This window comes from Pteronotus mesoamericanus, unplaced genomic scaffold (assembly GCF_021234165.1).
Source record: "Pteronotus mesoamericanus isolate MK-2021 breed Mesoamerican mustached bat unplaced genomic scaffold, CSHL_Meso_final contig_177, whole genome shotgun sequence".
Lineage (NCBI taxonomy): Eukaryota > Metazoa > Chordata > Mammalia > Chiroptera > Mormoopidae > Pteronotus > Pteronotus mesoamericanus.
The window spans coordinates 6766518-6786055 of NW_026555073.1; the positions used below are offsets into that span (position 1 = coordinate 6766518).

The 19538-nt window shown below is 35.7% G+C and overlaps 1 protein-coding gene across 3 annotated transcripts in view; it reads left to right on the forward strand.

Annotated features, from left to right (window-relative positions):
• The window catches only part of ATRX (ATRX chromatin remodeler), a 193496-nt gene that overhangs the window by 91610 nt on the left and 82348 nt on the right, over positions 1-19538 (forward strand). For all 3 annotated transcript variants that reach the window (XM_054566663.1, XM_054566664.1, XM_054566665.1), the window contains 2 exons: positions 12505-12607; positions 14864-15085. In XM_054566663.1, coding sequence (XP_054422638.1) covers positions 12505-12607; positions 14864-15085 — 325 coding nt within the window. The remainder of the gene's footprint in view (positions 1-12504; positions 12608-14863; positions 15086-19538) is intronic.

The following is a 19538-nucleotide window of genomic DNA, read 5'->3' on the forward strand; positions in this document are numbered from 1 at the left end:
TTTTAATCCTTATCGGAGGATATATTTATTGATTTTAGAGAGAAGGGAAGGGCCAGGGAGAGAGAGAAAAAAAGAGAGAGAGAAAGAGAGGGAAACATCCATGTGAGAGAGAAACATCGATTGGTTTCCTCCCATATGCACCCTGGTTGTTTTGGGGGGAAGTTACAGTGCAGTAGATAAGAGACGCCAGACAAACTACCTCAATCCAACTCCTGGCATTACTGCTTTTGATTTGTATGACTACCTTGTGCTTTAGTTTCCTTATCAGTAAAGTGTGAGATTACCGTGTAGTACTTAACTTACTGATTATTGTGGGCATTAAATGAGATGGTTTATTTAAAGGGCTTATAATACTGCTTACTTGGCTTATAATAAGTGCTCCATAAATGCTATTTACTGGTCTTACTAATACTATTAGTATTATAATAATTAAGATATCATTGTTCTCCTAATACTTTTTAATAAAGCCACTGATCTAGATTATAGTTATTTAAAATTTTGCTTTGTAGCAGTTTGTGTTTGTGTATATGTATGTCTACATAGGTGTGTACATTTGTAAATTTTGAAAAGGGAATCATGCACTGTTGGTGAGAATGTAGACTGGTGCAGCCACTGTAGAAAACAGAATGGAGCATCCTCAAAAAATTAAATATGGAGCTGTATTTTGACCCAGTGATTCCACTTCTTGAATATATCCTAAGAAACCTGAAACAATCCAAAAGATCCTATGCATAGCAGGGTTATTTACGATAGCGAAGATCTGGAAATAGCCCAAGTGCCCATCAGTAGATGAGTGGATAAAAAAGCAGCGGTATGTTTACACAGTGGAATACTACGCAGCTGTAAAAAGAAGGAAATCTTAGCATAAATAATAAAATATAATTTAAGAAAGAAAATTAAAACCCAAGACATTTGGGATTTTTTTTTATATTAGTATTTACCAGGTTGTGCCTGGAAATAGCATCATATTTGTAGTTTAGGGAAATAATAATAATATAATAGTAGGAGGCAATTATAATTTTGAACAACTGAGATAGAATTCACATAACACAAAATTTATCATTTTAAAGTGTAGTATACAGTGGTTTTAATAGTATTCACCAAGTTGTACAAGCACCAGCAATTTAATTTCAGAGCATTTCTATCACCCCTTAAATAAACCCTGTACCCATTAGCAATCACTTCCCATTCTTCCTGTTCCCTATCCCCTAGCAAAAAGCAATCTACTTTCTCTATGGATTTGCCAATTTTGGACATTTTATATGAATGGATTCCTACAGTATGTGGTGTTTCATGAATGGATTCTTCAGTCAGCGTAATGTTTTCAAGGTTCATCCAGGCTCTAGTTTATATCAGTACTTGATTCCTTTTTTTAAATCTATTTTTTATTTTTTAATCTTTACCAGAGGATATGTTCAATGATCTTTTAGACAGAGAAAGGGGGATAGAGTGCAAGAAACATCAATGTGAGTGAGAAACATCGATTGATTGCCTCCTGCATGCTCCCTGAGTGGGGATTGAACTGGCAAACTTGGTATGTGCCCTGACTGGGAATCAAACCTGTAGCTTTTCAGTGTATGGGATGATGCTCCAACCAATTGAGCCACCTGATCAGGGCAGTACTTTATTCCATTTTAAATTCTTTTTTATTGGTGGTTAAATACACATAACATAAAATTTACTATATTATCCATTCAGTGTACAGTTTAGTAGTGTTAAGTATATTCATATTGTTCTACAACCAGTCTTCATAACTCTGCCTTGCTAAACCAAAGCTTATAATATTTATTTTAATTAAGTTTATTGTGGTAACATTGGGTAATAAAAATATATCAGTTGTAGGTGTACGGTTTTACAACACATCATCTGTGTATTGTAATGGGTGCTCACCACCCAATGTCTAGTCTCCTGTCACCATACATTTGACCCTATTTGTGCTCTTCATCTTCCCCCTCTCTCTTTTCTCTGGTAATCGCCATACTGTTGTCTGTGTCTATGAGTTTGTTGTGTTTGTTTGTTGCTTTTTGTTTTATGTCTCGCATATTATTGACATCATATGGTTCTTACTTTTTTCCATCTGACTTTATTTCATTTAGCATGATACTCGAGAGATCCATCCATGTTGTCACAAATGGCAGTATTTTATCTTTTTTATGCCGAGTAGTATTCCATTGTATATACCGTATTTTGCCATGTATAAGGTGCATTTTGGCCCAGGTTTTTGAGGGAAAAATAAGGATGCACATCATATATGGGTATAATCCCATGTATAACATGCACCAAAACGTGGGCACACATTATACCTGGGAGTGCATTATACATGGCAAAATGTGATCTGTATCACTTCTGTATCCAATCATCAGACGAGGGACACTGGCTGTTTCCATGTCTTTGCTATTGTGAATAATGCTACGTTGAACATAAGGGTACATATATCTTTATAAATAAGTGTTTTCAAATTTTTTGTATAGAAGACAGATTGCTGGGTCATGTGGTAGCTCTATTCTTCATTTCTTGAGGAACTTCCATACTGTTTTCCATAGAGGCTGCATCAGTTTACATTCCCAGCAGCAGTGTATGAGGGAGGGTTCCCTTTTCTCTACATCCTTGTTAACACTTGTTATTACTTCTCTTATTGATAATACTCACTCTAACTGGTGTGAGCTGGTATCTCGCTGTGGTTTTGATTAGCGCTTCCCTTACAGCTAGTGAAGTTTAGCGTTTTTTCGTGTATCTGTTAGCTATTTGTGTTCCTTCTTGGGAGAAGTATCTATTTAGGTTCTCTGCCCATTTTTTAATAGGATTGTATTGTTTATTATTGTTGTGTGTTTTTAAATATATTTTGGACATTAGTCCTTTATTGGAGGTTTTGTTTTCAAGTATCTTCTCCCTTTTGGTTACATATTTGTTTTGTTGATGGTTACTTTTGCAGTGCAGAAGCTTTTAAGTTAGATGTAGTCCCATTCATTTTTTGCTTTCACTTCCATGGCTTTAGGGTTCAAGTTCACAAAAACCCCTCTAACACCAACGTCCATAATGTTAGGAACTATGTTTTCTTCTATGTATTTTATTGTTTCTGGTCTTGTATTCAAGTCTTTAATCCATTTTGAGTTAATTTTTGTGTATGGTGTCAGATTGCAGTGTAGTTTCATACTTTTGCAGGCGAGTTTCCAATATTCTGAATACTGTATTCAAGAGGCTTTCCTTTCTCCATTGTACACTATTGGCTCATTTGTGGAAAATTTAGTTGTCCATATATGTGTGGGTTTATTTCTGGAATCTCAATTCTGTTTCTTTCTTTGGTCTGTGGGTCTGTTTTGCTGCCAATACCATGTGTGTTTTACTTTTTTTACTTTTTTATTGAATTTATAAGGGCGACATTGGTTAATAAAATTATAGATTTCAGGTGTGCGGTTCTAGAACACATCACCTGTATATTGTATTGTGTGTTCATCTCCCCCAAGTACCATACTGCTTTGATTATTTTAAATTTGTAGTATAATTAAGTCAGGGAATATGATACCTCCACCTTTGTTCTTTTTCTCAAGATTGCTTTGGTTCTCTGAGGTCTTTTGTGGTTCTATACAAATTTGAGGACTTTTATTCTAATATTTTGAAAAATGCCATTGGGATTTTGCTGGGGATTGCATTAAATCTTTATATTGCTTTAGGTAATATAATCATTTTAATGTTGTTAATTCTTTTTTAAAAAGATATTTTTATTTATTTTTAGAGAGTGGGGAAGGGAGGGAGAATAAGAGGGAGAGAAATATCCATGTGCAAGGAAAACATTGATCCGCTGCCTCTTACATGTCCCCAATCAGGGACCTGGCCCACAACCCAGGCATGGACCCTGGCTGGGGATCAAACCAGTGACCCTTGTGTTTGGAAGATGATGCCCAACCCACTATACCATGCCCATTGGAGTAACCATGTTAATTCTTCCAATTTATCAACACAGAATATCTTTCCATTTTCTAGTGTCTTCTTCAGCTTCTTTCGACAACATTTTGTAGTTTCAGTGTATAGGCCCTTCATTTCCATTGTTAAGTTTATTGCTAGGTGTTTTATCCTTTTTTGTTGCAATTGCAAATGAGATTGTTTCCTTCATTTCTTTTTTTTTTATTTTATTGTTAGTATATAAGCACAGAATGGGTGTTTTGTAAATTGATTTTGTATCCTGTAACTTTACTGCATTTGTTTATAGATTCTAATAGTCGTTAGTTGGAGTCTTTAGGATTTTCTGTATATAGAAATATATTACCTGCTCATAGTATTACCCCTTTATTCCCAGTTTGGATGCCTTTTTTTTTTCTTTTTACGTGCCTGATTGCTCTGGTAAGGACTCCCAGCACTACGTTGAATAAGAGTGGTGGTAGTCGGCATCTCTGTCTTGTCCCTGGTCTTAGAGGAAGAGCTTTCAGTCTTTCACCCCTGAGTGTGATCTTGGCTGAGAGTTTGTCATCTCTGGCCTTTACTGTGTTGAGGTACTTTCCTCCTATACCCATTTTACTGAGTGTTTTTATCATAAATGGATGTTGTATCTTGTCAAGTGCTTTCTCTGTATTTATTTTTAAAAGATTTTATTTATTTTTAGAGACAGGAGAAGGGAGGGAGAAAGAGAGGTATAGAAACATCCATGTGTGGTTGCCTCTCACACGCAACCCAGGCATGTGCCCTGACTGGGAATTGAACTGGCGAGCCTTTGGTTCACAGTCTGGCACTCAATTCACTGGGCCCCACTAACCAGGGCTCTCCGTATCTATTTCGATGATCATATGATTTGTATACTTCGTTAACGTGTTATATCACATTGATTAATTGATGTATATGTTGAACCATCCTTGCATCCCAGGAATGAGCCCCACTTGATTGTGATGTATTTCCTTTTTCGTATTGGTGTGTTCAGTTTGCTTTTGTTTTCTTTAGGATTTTTGCTTTGTCCACCAGAGATATTGGCCTGTAATTTTCTTTTTATGTTCTTGCTTGCTTTTGTTATCAGGATAATGTTGGCCTTGTAAGATGATGTAGAAAGTATTCACCCCTCTTCAATTTTTTGGAAGAGTTTGAGAAGATAGTTATAAAATCTTCTTTGAGTGTTTGGTTGAACTCACCAGTGAAGCCATATGGCCCCTGGACTTTTTTTTGTTGGGAGGGAGGGTTATTTTTTATTATTGTTTAATTTTCCTTACTATTTATCAGTTTATTTAGGTTTTCCATTTCTTAATGGTTAAGTCTAGGTAGGTTACTGTATTTCACTGTGTATAGCGTGCCCCTTTGTATAACGTGCACCTGTGTTTTTGGCAAAACGTTCAGGAAAAAAATCTGTCATTTTAATTTAATTTTTTATTCATTTATATTTAGATACTTTTTTGTATTATACAGGAATTTTAGGGTTTACTTTTGAAGATGTTATGGTGCAAGAAATTTTATCTAACAAATAATTACAAAACACAAAAACAGATAAAAGGTATTTCAGATACTACCCATGTATAATATGCATCCTTATTTTTCCCTCAAAAATTTGGCAGAAAAGTGCTCATTATGCCTGACAAAATACCGGGTGTATTCCTAAGAATCTGTCCATTTCTTCTAGGTTATTGAAATTGGTGGCATATAGTCTTCAGTGGTATTATTGTATAATCTATTGTTTTTCTGAGGTGTCTAACTTCTCTTTCATTTCTGATTTTAATTATCTGAGTTTTTTCTCTTTTTTCCTTAGTCAGCATAGCCAGGGTGTGTCAGTTTTATTTATCTTTCAGAGAAGCAGCTGTTTTCTTCATTAATTTTTTCATCTTTTTGTTTTCTATTTCATTTAATCCTGCTCTAATTTTTATTTCTTCTTTTTACTGACTTTGACCTTTATTTGTTCTCTTTCTAGTTTGTTTTTTTTTTATCTTCACCTGAGGATATGTTCATTGGTTCCAGAGAGAGGAAGGGAGGTAGGGAGGGTGAGAGAGAAACATCAATCGGTTGCTACCCATAAGCATCCCGACTGGGGATCGAAACTGGTAACCTAGGTATGTGCCCTGAACGGGGATTGAACTCTCAATCTCTTGGGACACGGGATGATGCTCCAATCAACTAAGCTACCTGGTCAGGGCCTCTTTCTAGTTTTTTAAAGGTAAAATGTTACATCGTTTATTTGAGATTTTTCTTGAGGTAGGCCTGTAATATTATAAACCTTTTTCTTATTATCAATTATCCTGCATCTCCCAATTTTTTTTGTTGATTATAGAAAGAGAGAGGGAGAGAGAGAGAAACATCAATTTGTTGTTCCACTAATCCATGCATTCACTGGCTGCCTCTTGTATGTGCTGTGAATGGGAACCAGACCCGCAACCTTGGTATATTGAGACACATCCCCAAAATTTTGATATGTCGTATGGTCATTTTCATTTGTCTCTATGTACTCTTTAGTTTCTTCTTTTAATCCTTCTTTTACCCAATAGTTGTTTAGTAGCATGTCGTTTAATCTCCACGTTTGTGGGTTTTTTCCCAGCTTTGTTCTTGTAGTTAATTTCTAGTTTTATACCATTATGGTAAGAAAACATGCTTGGTTTGATTTCATCCTATTGAATTCATTGAGACTAGTTTTGTGCCTTAACACAATGGCCTATCCTTAAGAATGTTCCATGTGTTTTTGAGAAGAATATATATTATCTCCTTTTGGGGTGGAAAGCTCTGTAAATATCGATTATGTCCATTTGATTTAATGTGTCACTTAAGGCTGATATTTCCTTGTTTACTTTCTTTTTGGAAGATCTGTCCGCTGTTGTGAATATGATATTCAGGTCCCCTATTATAACTATTTTTGTCAGTTTCTCCCTTTAAGTATGTTAGTAATTGCTTCGTATATATTGGGTACATGTACAGGCTAGGGCAAAAGTATGTTTACAATTGTTCATAGAAAAATAATAATAATATAAGAGTAAACTGTGATTTGTGAAATTACAACTGTAAACCTACTTTTATCTCATTTTGTTTATTGATGTGTTATGTCTTCTTGATGAATTATCCCTTTATCAATATAAGATATCCATATTTGTTTTTTGTTACCTTTTTATCTTGAAATCTATTTTGTCTGATATAAGTACCACTACCCTTGGTTTTCCCTGGATGTCATTTACTTGAAGGATCATTTTCTAACCTTCACTTTGAGCCTGCTTGTCTTTGAAGTTTGGAGCTAGGATGAGTCAATTGTAGGCATCATATAGCTAGGTCTTGCCTTTAAATCCATCCCACTACCACGTGCCTTTTTTGTATGAGTTCAGCCCATTGCATTTAGGGTAGTTATTGATATATGAGGACTTAGTATAGCCAATTTATCTTTTGTTTTCTGATTTGTCCATATTGCCATTGTTTCTTTTCCCTCGTACTTTTTTCCTGCTGTTTTAGTTTTGTGGTATTGTATGATTTTTTTACTCATGTTTTCTCTCTTTATAGTTACATGTCTCAGGTTTTTTTTTTGTTTTGTTTTTGTCCAAAAGGTTTTTAAAGGCATGAAATTGTGGGACATCTGATGGGAAATTCGTGGTATTATCACCCATTTGGCTTAATCAGAGATTACATGCTTTAACAACCTGCTAGAAAATAGGGGATGATTACTTTCATTTTCAGCCCACATGCAGGATTTCCACTCTTCCCCTGAGCTTCTTTCTTCTTTTTTTAATTTATTTTCTCAAATACATTTGTCTCTGCCTCCCCCCCACCACTTTCCCTTGCCCCTCCCACCTTCCCTCCCTCATCTCTTCCCCTTTGGTTTTGTCCATGAGTCCTTGCTCTATGTTCCTTGACTTTCCCCTTCCCTTCCTTTTCCCCGTGCCCCCCCTCCTTCCCTCTTGTCTCTGTTGGTTTCTTTTCCTTTCAGTGTTGCTGGTCTTATTTTCCTTGCATCTTTGCATTGTTGGTTAGGTTCCGCTTATAGGTGAGATCATATGGTATTTGTCTTTCGCCCCCTGGCTTATTTCGCTTAGCATAATGCTCTCCAGTTCCATCCACGCTGTAGCGAAATTTAGTAGTTCTTTTTTTCTTTCTGCTGTGTAGTATTCCATTGTGTATATGTACCATAATTTTTTGATCCAATCATCTACTGATGGGCATTTAGGTTGCTTCCAACACTTGGCTACTGTAAATTGTGCTGTGATGAACATTGGGGTGCATAGGTTCTTTTGTATTGGCGTTTTGGTGTTCTTAGTGTATAGTCCCAGCAGGGGAATCACTGGATCCAAAGGCAGTTCCATTTTCAGCTTTTTGAGGAAATTCCACACCGCTTTCCATAGTGGCTGCACCAGTCTGCATTCCCACCAACAGTGTACTACTAGGGTTCTAAATTTTTGTTTTGTGGTCACCATTAGATTTATGTTAAAAAATTGTATGCATACCGTATAGTCCTTTTTTCCCCCTAATTCCATCTTATCTTCATTCACCTTTGCAAGTTCAGTCCTCTGCATTCTCTCCTTTTATTTTTTTGTTTTCACAAATTATTTATGTTGTATGTTCCTTTCTAAATTGCAATAGCCATAACCTTTTCAAAGAATTATTTTACCCACTTTAACCTTTATGTCATAATTTAATATACTATTTTGAAATAAAGTTCCAATTTCCTGCTTCTAATTGCCATCTTACAGTTTTGTATTATTTTTCTTTTTGTTTCCAGTAAAACTGTTCCCTTCAGTATTTCTTGTAATGCAGATCTTGGGATGACAAATTCCTTTAGCTTTTCTTTTGAGATGCCTTTGTTTCTCCTTCATATTTAAAGGATAGCTTTGCTGGATATATTATTTTTGGCTGGTTATTTCTCTCTTTTATTATTTTGAATGTTTGATTTCACCCCCTCCTAGATTGTACAATTTCTACTGAAAAATCCGATGACAATCTAATGGGGTTTCCTTTAGAGGTGATGGCTTTTTCCCCTGGCTGCCTTGAGAAATCTTTCATAGTCATTAACTTTTGGCAGTTTTAATAAATTTTGTCTTGGAGGTTTGCCCTTTTTTTTTTGCATTGAGAAAATTAGGTGTTCCGTTAGCCTCTGGAATTTGAGGTTCTAGCTCCTTCGATAGGTTTAGGAAGTCCCCATGGACCATTTGTTTGCATAGGCTCTGTTCCTTTCTGCTCTTCTTTCCTTCTGCTCTGTCCATTATTCTTAATACTGCCCTTTCTAATGGAATCATGAAGTGTTCTTAGAGGTTTTTTTTTTTTAACTCTTAATTCTCTCTCCTTTTCCACCTGAGTCATTCCTAGATTTCTAACTTTAGATCACTTCCTCTCTCTTTCATCTGGCTTACTCTTTCCCTGAGCTCTCTTAATGTATTCTACATCTCATTTATTGAGTTCTTCAGCTCCAAAATTGCATCTTTTTCATAGTTTCAATCTCTAAAGCACTCTTTTTGTTCATTAATTTTACTCCTGAACCCATTGAATTTCCTTTCTGAGTTTTCTTATATCTCGTTCAGTTTTTTCAGAACTGCATTCCTGAATTCTCTGCCACTTAAATCAATCTTCCTTGTCTTTTAGTTTGTTTTCTAGAGACTTTTCATTTTATTTGTGAGCTACCTTTTTACCTTGGTTATTCATTTGATTCACTTGAATTATTCACTTGATGGATTATTTCTCTGCCTGGTTATTTGAGATTTTAAAATTCTTTTTCGGTACAGTTTTGTTATTAACAATTTAGCAGGTTGACAAGTAGAGGTCTTTCTTTTGTTTTCCATTCTGTGGTCATACAGCGCAAGTTTTTGTTTCATCTGCGCTACTGGGACTTCTGCGATCTCAGTGGGGCGGTGTCTCCTTGGATGTGGAAAATGCTTAGATGTTGAGCATCTTTTCATGTGCTTTTATGGTCTCCGAGTTAGGTGAAATAGATTTCTGTCCCTTGGGATCCCTTAGACGGACCAGAATGATGCATGCAAGTTCCACTTTTTCTTTCCTTCCTGCAGAAGGATGTGGGAGTTGCACCTCCCTCCTGACCTTGTTGAGGTAATCAGGGAAAGAGGGTACTGCAGGTGTGAGTAAAAATGCTACGAAATTTCCTACCATATTAAGTGTGACTCTTGGTTAGGTGTTTACTTGTTTTCTATAGTTTTTTTTTTTTTATCCTTACCCAAGGGTATGTTTACTGATTTTGAGGGGAAGGAGAAACACTTTGATATGAGAGAGAAACATCAATTGTTGGCCTCCAGTATACACCCTGACTGGGAATTGAACCCACAACCTTTTGATGTATGGGATGATGTGCCAACCAACTGAGTCACCTGGCCAGGGCAGTTATTGCACTTTTTAAACTGGTTTCTCAGTTCTCATGAAGTTACTTTTTACTATTATTCTGTGTTTTTTACATTTATTCTGTGTTTGTGTGGGAGAACAACAACCTGCAGCTTCCTAGCCCACCATGTTGCTGAGGTCACCGGGTATTTCATTACTTTTAATGGGTGAATAATATGTCATTCCTTCCATAATGCTACACTCCGTTTATCCATTCATCTGGAGGTAGACACTTGGGCTGTCCCTACTTTTTGGCTATTATGAGTAATACTTCTATGAACATTTGTGTAAATTTTTGCACAGTCACATGTTTTTATTTTCATTCACAGGAATACCTGTGAGTGGAATTCTTGGGTCATATAACACTATGCCTAATTTCGAAGTAACTGCCAAACTGTTTTCCACCGTGCCTTGCCATTTTACATTCACACAAGCAATGCTCCAGGGTTCCAGTTTCTCCACATCCTCACCAACGTTTATTGTTTCTGGGTTTTGTTGTTTTTTTTTTTTTGAGAGAGAGGAAGGGAGGGAGAAAGAGAGGAATAGAAACATTAGTGTGTGGTTGCCTCTTGTGTGCCCCCCACCGGGGGACCTGGCCTGCAACCCAGGCATGGGCCCTGACTGGGAATCGAACCAGCGACCCTTTGGTTCGCAGGCCAGCACTCAGTCCAGTGAACCACACCAGCCAGGGTGGTTTCGGTTTCTGTTTCTGTTTCTTTCTTTCTTTCTTTCTTTTTTTTTTTGTGGCTAACCTAATGGTATGCAGTAGCATGTCGTGATTCTGATTTGCTTTTCCCAAATGACTAACGATGTTGAGCAATTTTTCATGTGCTCACTGCTGTTTTGCATACCTTACTTGAAGAAATATGTGTCAAAATACTTTCCCCATTTTTTATTTGGTTGTCTTTTTATATTGTCTGCTGCACACTCATACCAGATGTATGATTTGTCAGTGTTTTCTCCTGTGGGTTATCCTTTTACTTTTCTTAAGAGTATCCATTTATGCACAAAAGTTTCCAATTTTGATGAAGTCCAGTTCATCAGTTGTTTTGGTTGCTTATGCTTTTAGTGTCACATCTAAGAATGCATTGCCTAATCCGAGGTCACTGATATTTATGGTGATGTTTTCTTTCACAGGTTTTATAATTTTAGCTCTTACACCTAGAACTTTGATCCTTTTATTTATAACCTTTTAAAAATTTTAAGCAAGCTTCTAGTTTGGTATGTTGAGATGGTTCTCAATTTTTCTATTATAAATACTGTTGTAAAAATATTTTCATACACAGATATCTAGAAATAATTTTTATCGTAACACTTTTATACTAATATATATGCAGGCACATATACATACACATAGATGTTTGCCTGATTATTTCCTTGGAATGTATTTCTAAAAGTGACATTGTTGGGTCAGAGTTGTCCAGTTTTAAGACTTCTTATACATAGTTTTAAACTGTCTTAGAGAAGCTAGTTTTCCTCCTGCCAGCAGAATGTGCAAGTGGCCATTTACTCAGTCTTCAAGAATAAAACAATGAACAGTTTGTTAGCTATGGCATACATCTTATGAGGACTTTGATATGCTTTGAGTTAATTTTGTACATGGTACAAGATAGGGGTCCAGCCTCATTCTTTTGCATGTAGATACACAGTCGTCTCAGCTCCATTTGTTGAGAAGACTCTTTTTTTCCCCTATTGAATTGCCTTGACACCCTTTTGGGAAATCTGTTGACCATAAATGTAAAGTTTAATTTCTGAATATTTGTTTCTCTTCCATTGATCTGTATGTCTGTCCTTGATGCCAGGAACATATTGTCTGGGTTAATGTAACTTTGTGTATGAATTTCTAAGCTGAGAAAACTTTTCTCACCAAAAGTTTTTTTACTTTTTCTAAAATTTAAATCAGCTGATAGTAAGGAAATAGCATCCAATTTTGATAATCTACATTTTATTTAGAAATGGAGAATGTTTTTATGTGTATATTAGCCTTCTGTCCATCTTATTACTCATATGACAAATCTCTTCTCTGAGTCATTTAAAATGTTGATCATTGGATTAGAATTGAGGATTATCCTTCCTGACCCTAGCGAAGTTTTTTTTGCTTTTTGTTTTTCCTCTATCATTTCATAAATGTACACAAAGGTAAGTAAGCAGTTCTAAAATAGTAGATATTTAAGGAAACTCATCATCATTTAAGGAAACTCATCATGAAGTATTTTACTTTGCATTTTAAATGTTCCTTAGGTCTGCAAAGAAAGCAGAATTGGAAGAAAATCAGCGGAGTTATAAACAGAAGAAGAAAAGGCGACGCATTAAAGTTCAAGAAGACTCATCCAGTGAAAACAAGGTAATAATGACATTTACCATGTGCTTGAATTGTAAGTAGTACAGTAGGCAATGCGTTACTACCTCTTCTGTATTCCATTTGTTTGTCAAATTCTATTGGTTTATTTCCTTTTTGTACTTTTGCAGAAGGATTGTCTTATTGAGTGTTTAAATATGCAGAAGTATTAATTTTGACATCAATTTTTTAAAGATTTTATTTATTTTCTTTTAGAGAGAGGGGAAGGGAGGGAGAAAGAGTGGGAGAGAAACATCAGTGTGTGGTTGCCTCTTGTGTACCCCTTACTAGGGACCTCATCCGCAACCCAGGCATGTGTCCTGACTGGGAATTGAACTGGTGACCCTTTGGTTTGCAGGCCAGTGCTCAGTCCACTGAGCTACACCAGCCAGGGCCAACATCAGTTTTTTTGTTTCTTAACTAAATCTAATTGAAATTTTAAGCTATTTTAATTTATTATTTCATATTCTGAAGAATATAGAATTGATGTGAATTGTTCTACTTTCTGAAGACATAAAATATTCTGAGTAATTATTCACATGGAATAGATTTCTTCTAGCAATGAGGTTAGCCAATTTGAGTTTTTTCTTGTATATAAACAATTATTTAAAGTGCAAGCTCTCTGTAATATGTGTTTTATGTCAACACTGTTCTCTTTTGAGGTGGTTCATTTTTTTAAAGGTTTTATTTTATTTTTAGACAGAGGGGAAGGGAGAGAGAAAGAGAGGGTTAGAAACATCAGTGTGTAGTTGCCTCTCATGTGCCCCCTACTGCGGACCTGGCCTGCAACCCAGGCCTGTGTCCTGATTGGGAATTTAACTGGCGACCCTTTGCTTTACAGGCTGGCACTCAATCCACTGAGCCACACCAGCCAGGGAAGTGGTTCATTTTGTTAAACAAACCTTTTTAACCATTTCTAATTGTACAGTTTACTGGCCATAATTACGTTCAGAATTGCAAACTCTGTACCTATTAAATAGTAACTCCCCATTCCTGACTACCCCTAGCCCATCGTAACGTCTATTCTAATTTCTGTTTATGAATTTACCTACTTTTAGGTAGCTCATATAAGTCTAGTCATATATTTGTCATTTTGAGTCTGGTTTATGGTCATTGACATGTTTTCAAGGTTCATCCATGTTGTAATGTGTATGATAATTTCCTTTCTTTTTAAGACTGGATAATTCTCCATTTTATGTATATAGCACATTGTGTTTACTTATCTGTTGATGGACATTTGGGTTGTTTCCCTATCTGACTGGTTTGAGTAATGCTCTTTCTAATGTGGATGTGCAGTTATCTGTTTGAGTCCATTCTTCTGATTCTTCTCACTAAAATCTAAGAAGTGGAATGGCCAGATACTGCGATAATTCTTTATTTAACTTTTTGAGGAACTGTCACTCTTGTTTTCCTAATGTACCAGGCTTCAAATCACTCTACATCCTCACCAACACTTGTTATTTTCTGGGTTTGTTTTTCTTTAAATAGCCATCCTGGTAACCAGAGGATGGGGGGAGGGGGTAACATGGAGAAAAAGAGGAAGGGTAATCAAGGGACATGTATAAAGGATACATAGACAAAGCCAGAAGGCGGTAGGATCAAGGGTGGGAGGTAGGGTGGGAGGGATGGGGGGAGAACTGTGGGGGGAGAACTGTGGGGGGAAATAGACAAAACTGTACTTGAACAACAATAAAAAAATAAAAGAACATACCGTCCTAATAGTATTTCATTTGTGGTTTCAATTTAAATTTTCCTAATGACAAGTAATGTTGAGTGTGTATTCCTGTGCTTACTGAACATTTGTACATCTTCCTTAAAGAGTCCGTGCCAGTCTCTTGCCCCCTTTTTGGGGTTGTTTGTGTTTTAATCCTCTGCTTTTTTTTTTAATCCTTATTTGAGGACATGCTCATTGATTTTAGAGGGAGGGGAAGGGAGGGAGATTGACAGGGAGAGACATTGCTGTGAGAGAGAAATATCTATCGGTTGTCTCTTGCACGGCCCCTGACCAGGGACTGAACCTACAACCCAGGCCTGTGCCCTGACTGGGAATCAACCCTACTGTCTTTTCAGTTCACAGGACGATGCTCCACCCAACTGAGCGATACCAACCAGGGCTTAATAATCTTCTCTATTGCAAAGTTTAATTTTGAAGCTTTTCAGTCTGTTTTGTTCCACCATTTCTTGGTATATTATTTATGTTAACATTAATTAGATAAATTAGGCAATTTTTTGTATTTACCTTTGATTATTTAAATTCCATAGAGTAATTCTGAAGAAGGAGATAAAGAAGACGATGATGAGGAAGACGAGGAAGAAGAAGATGAAAATGATGATTCCAAGTCTCCTGGAAAAGGCAGAAAGAAAATTCGAAAGATTCTTAAAGATGATAAACTAAGAACAGAAACACAAAATGCACTTAAGGAAGAGGAAGAGAGGCGAAAACGTATTGCTGAGAGGGAGCGTGAGCGAGAGAAATTGAGAGAGGTAAACCAACTTTTATTTATGATTTCTTTCTAACATGCGACTTTCATAGGTTCATAGATATATTTCACTACTGCAAGCTTAGACTGTTGTAATCATCCACAGATTTTTAATGACAGTTGCTTTTTTTTCAGTTAGTGATTTATCAACTTAAAAATCTTCATTAGGCTTTATTAATATAATTAGGCACATGGAAAGAGTTGAGATTCTTGAATGATGACCAACATGATTGTGTTGTAGCTGAGGTAGAAAAAAGTTTAAATAAACTTTTTATTGTAAAAATTTTCAAGCACATGAACAGATGGAGGGACTAGTTGTAGAAATCTTTTTGTACCCATTACCCAGCTTCAACAGTTACCACAATTGGCCAGTCTAATTTCATCTATTCTCTCACTTTCAGATTACTTTGTTGGAAGCCTCAGAAATCATATTCTGTCTGTATATAATTCAGATATATTGTGAAATGATAAAGACCTTTCAAACATTAGTACAGTATCATTATTACACTAAACAATTAACAGTAATTCCATAGTATCAAATATCTAGTTATTCAAAATTCCTTCATTTTCCTCAAAAACAGTAATGGTTTCTAAAAATACTTGGTATGAACCAGTATCCTAAGAATGCCTCAGTGTATGTTATGTTAACATTTGTATGCTGTGCCTCTTTAAGTCTATTTTAACCTGAAGTTTTCCTTACAGTACACTTGTTTAAGAACCAGATTATTTGTATAGAGTTTCCTATGTTCTGAGCCCTATGTTGTATCTTCAGTGGCTTCTGTATGTCCTATAAACTGTTAATTGTATATAGAGGCATGATCAGAATTAGATTCAGTTCTCTTTTCTTGGCAAAAATACTCATGGGTGGTAATAATATCTGGCATTTCACTTAGAGGTACTTTACATCTACTTGTCTCTTTTGTGATGTTAATTTTATTTTAAAAATTTAAACAGTTTGATAAATAGACATTAAAATCCTATATTATTATAATTTTCTTACTCTCATTCCTATCAGTATGCATATTGTACATGTGTTTCACATGTTCATAGTCACTGTGTGTGACATATGCTGTATTTTCCTCTCCCTTTTATTTCAGGCAATTTAAATTTGTAGTATCATATTCCATGTACTTTTAATTGGTTTATCATGTTTGTTTTCTAATTAAATTGTTATGTTTCTGAGGTTGAATATGCAGGGATGGGCAAAAGTAGGTTTATAGTTGTAATACAAATATATAGCATAGTAATATAACAATACAAGAATAAACAGTGTCTTTCAAGTAATCACAACTATAAATCTACTTTTTCTCACTCCACTTTCTTAACCTCATATATTACAGTAAGGCTACATTGAAAAAACTAACAAATTTCTGTTCTGCCTGGATTCTACTCAGAGGAAACAACTCTTCAGTTCTTATATCTGTTCTTTGCTTCTACCTGTATGCTTCTGTTAAATATGCTTATGCTATTTGTTTATTTCTCATTGTGTTATTAGATAGTTATGGATTTAGTTCTCATTTACTACCCACCAAAGATAGTTTCCTTTTTCCATTCTCTCAGTATGATTATATCACAGATCAGGTTAACTCATTAGTCAGGATTCACATGACTATAACTATGTAAATATTCACAAGATGGCTACATAGTGTATATTGCATGTGTATCTCATACACACACAGATGTATATGTACATGCACATAGTGTATAATGATTGCATTCTTTTGTATGTGCTTTTTTTGTTTGCATTTCTTACAGTGAATAATGTTTTCGGGTTTTTTCTCTTTTGTTTTCTATATACTTATGAATTCATTTTCCATCTTTCCAGCAAAACTCTGTATGTGTTGCTGGTTTAATGTTCTACATTCCAAAAGTCTCATCTCAGATTTTTCTTTGGGCCTTCGGTGGTCAATTTTATGTCTCCAACAATCATGACTTATCCCTTGTGCCTGTGGGTTTATAGTTGTTCCTGTAGGAAGCGATCCAAATCCAGCCCTCCATGTAGGTTTTGATTCTCTCAGGAATCAGTGTCTTTTTGGTGCCTGCTGTCTAGTGTCTGAAAATATTTGTTTCAAATATTTCGTCTACTTTTCTAATTGATTACAGCAGGAGGGTAAATTTGGTCCCTAGTATTCAATGCGTGATTTCATCATAAGCCATACATCACATTTCTTTATCTCCATCAGCAGAAATTGGGCTCAAACTTTTTTTATGTGTGTGTTTAATGGTTTTGTTTTCATTTTTTTCGTTTAGCAATTCAGATGTGAGGTACATTTCATGCCATTATTAATTCTTTACTATAGCTTAATTGATAATTTTCCTAAGTTCTCCTATTTTATTGCCACCAGTTTTATTACTTCTATATACTGTCTTTTATAGCTTTAGCACATAAACACACCTACATAGTAATAGTAAGTGGGTGATTTCCTTATAAATTATCTCCTACAGTTGGGAAGAAGATTCACTAATCTCTAATCCTGCAGACAGCAGTTAATAACAAAAATATCATCTAAATCACTAATAAACATATCCTTCCAAAGTCTTCGTTTAAGCCTTGTATATTAGTTTTTTATTGCTACATTAAGAAATTACCACAAACTTGGCCTCTTCTGACAAAATCATTCCCTCACAGTTGTGTAAGTCAGGAATTTGAGAGGGGCTTGGCTGAGTGTGGTTCTACTGAGTCATCTGCTCAGTGTTTCACCAAGTTCAAATTAAGGTGTTAGCCAGAACTGCAGTTTTCATCTAACACACTGTGTTTTTTCCCAAGCAAACTTGCTGGCAGAATTTGGTTTGAATGTCTTTGAGACCAGTAAGAGAGTGTCTCTTACACGCCAGTCTTCAATGGCTTGGTCTGCCCAGGAGAATTCCTTTGGATTACATTAAACCTAATAGATTAGTAACCCAATTATGGGAATAATAATCCCATCGTGTTTACAGGCCTCAACCATATCAGAAGGATAGGATTATATAGGGTGTTTACAACAGAGGTGGCAGTATTGGGGGTCGGTTTAGGATTCTACCTACCACACCTTGAAAACAAGACTAGACCTTCAGGGAATTTTCCATTTTGACTAATGGATTTGTCCCAGTGATATGGATCTGGGGCACATCCAAGCTAGGATACAATAAAAGTTTAATGAGTGCTTAGTTTATGCCTGATACTTTGCATGCAGTGCCTCATTTAATTTCCACACCAACCCATGAGGGCTGTTTATATTCTTTCCCATTTTGCAGATGGAGAAACACTGAAACTAAGAGAGTATAAGTAACTCGTTCATAGAGAGTTTGGATCTACATGGTCTGTGCTGTTTATTCTCTACCAAACTCTCTCCTAGCATTAATCTTGACTCGTGTATCATTTATAGTTTTATGTAAGTGCAATATCTAGTCAGGTACTCGATTACAAATTTGTGGGTTATTTTTAATTTTTTACATGTGATCATGTTACTGTAGTTAGGGTTTAAAAAGAGAGCGTGTCCTTTTAAATACCCTAAAACATTTACAGATGAAATGACGTACTTTCTCGGATTTGCTAGCAATGGGGACAACCGTAACTGAGCAACATTAAAAAACATCATTTGTGAGATATGAGTTGGAGAAGGGATGGGAGGCTGTCAGTGACACAGAACTGGCCAGAGGCTGGTAATTGTTAAAGCTGGTAATAGGTAATAGGTTTCATTATACTAGCCTATCTACTTTTACGTTAGAAAATTTCTATAGTTAATATTAAATAACCCATTTACTCCTATTTAGAGTTCTAAATAAGAAAAATACTAGTAAAATTTTATTCCTTAAACATCATAATATGTATAGTTTTAAAATCATTAATTTATACTGATTTTCATGGAACCATACAACTGTTTATACAAGCACTTCCTTTATTAAAGTAGTATCGCAGAGTGGTTAAGAGCTTGGACTCTAGAGCCCCGCCTTCCACCCTTAATAGTTGTATGACCTTGTAGAGGTTATTTAACTTCTTCATTCCTCAGTTTTTAAAAAATTTGTAAAATGGGAATACTTGTATCTACCATTTATAAAATGGGAATTCTTGAGTATACTATGTAATGGCTACATATTGGGAGATGACAGCAAAAAGTACGTGCATAAGTGTTCATGTATACTTGTGTGGATTTACATTTTCTTTTAAGTAGCTTGAACTTATCGTTACCCATTTGAAATTAAAGGATATTATAGGTTCTTGTCATACTTCTGAGTGTATGGCTCCCAAACCAGTGTTTTTGTTTTTTTCTCATTTCCCAACATATTTTCATTGAGAGCCTTCTGGCATCTTGGGTAGGACAGTTCTTGTCTGGGACTGCCTTTCACATTGTGGAACATTTATATTTACCTTCCCCTCTGCCTACATTAAATACCAGTCCTGACCAGTCATTGTGACAACAAAAGTGCCCTTGTACATATTCAAATGTCCTTTAGGAGAATAGAACCATTCCTGTTTG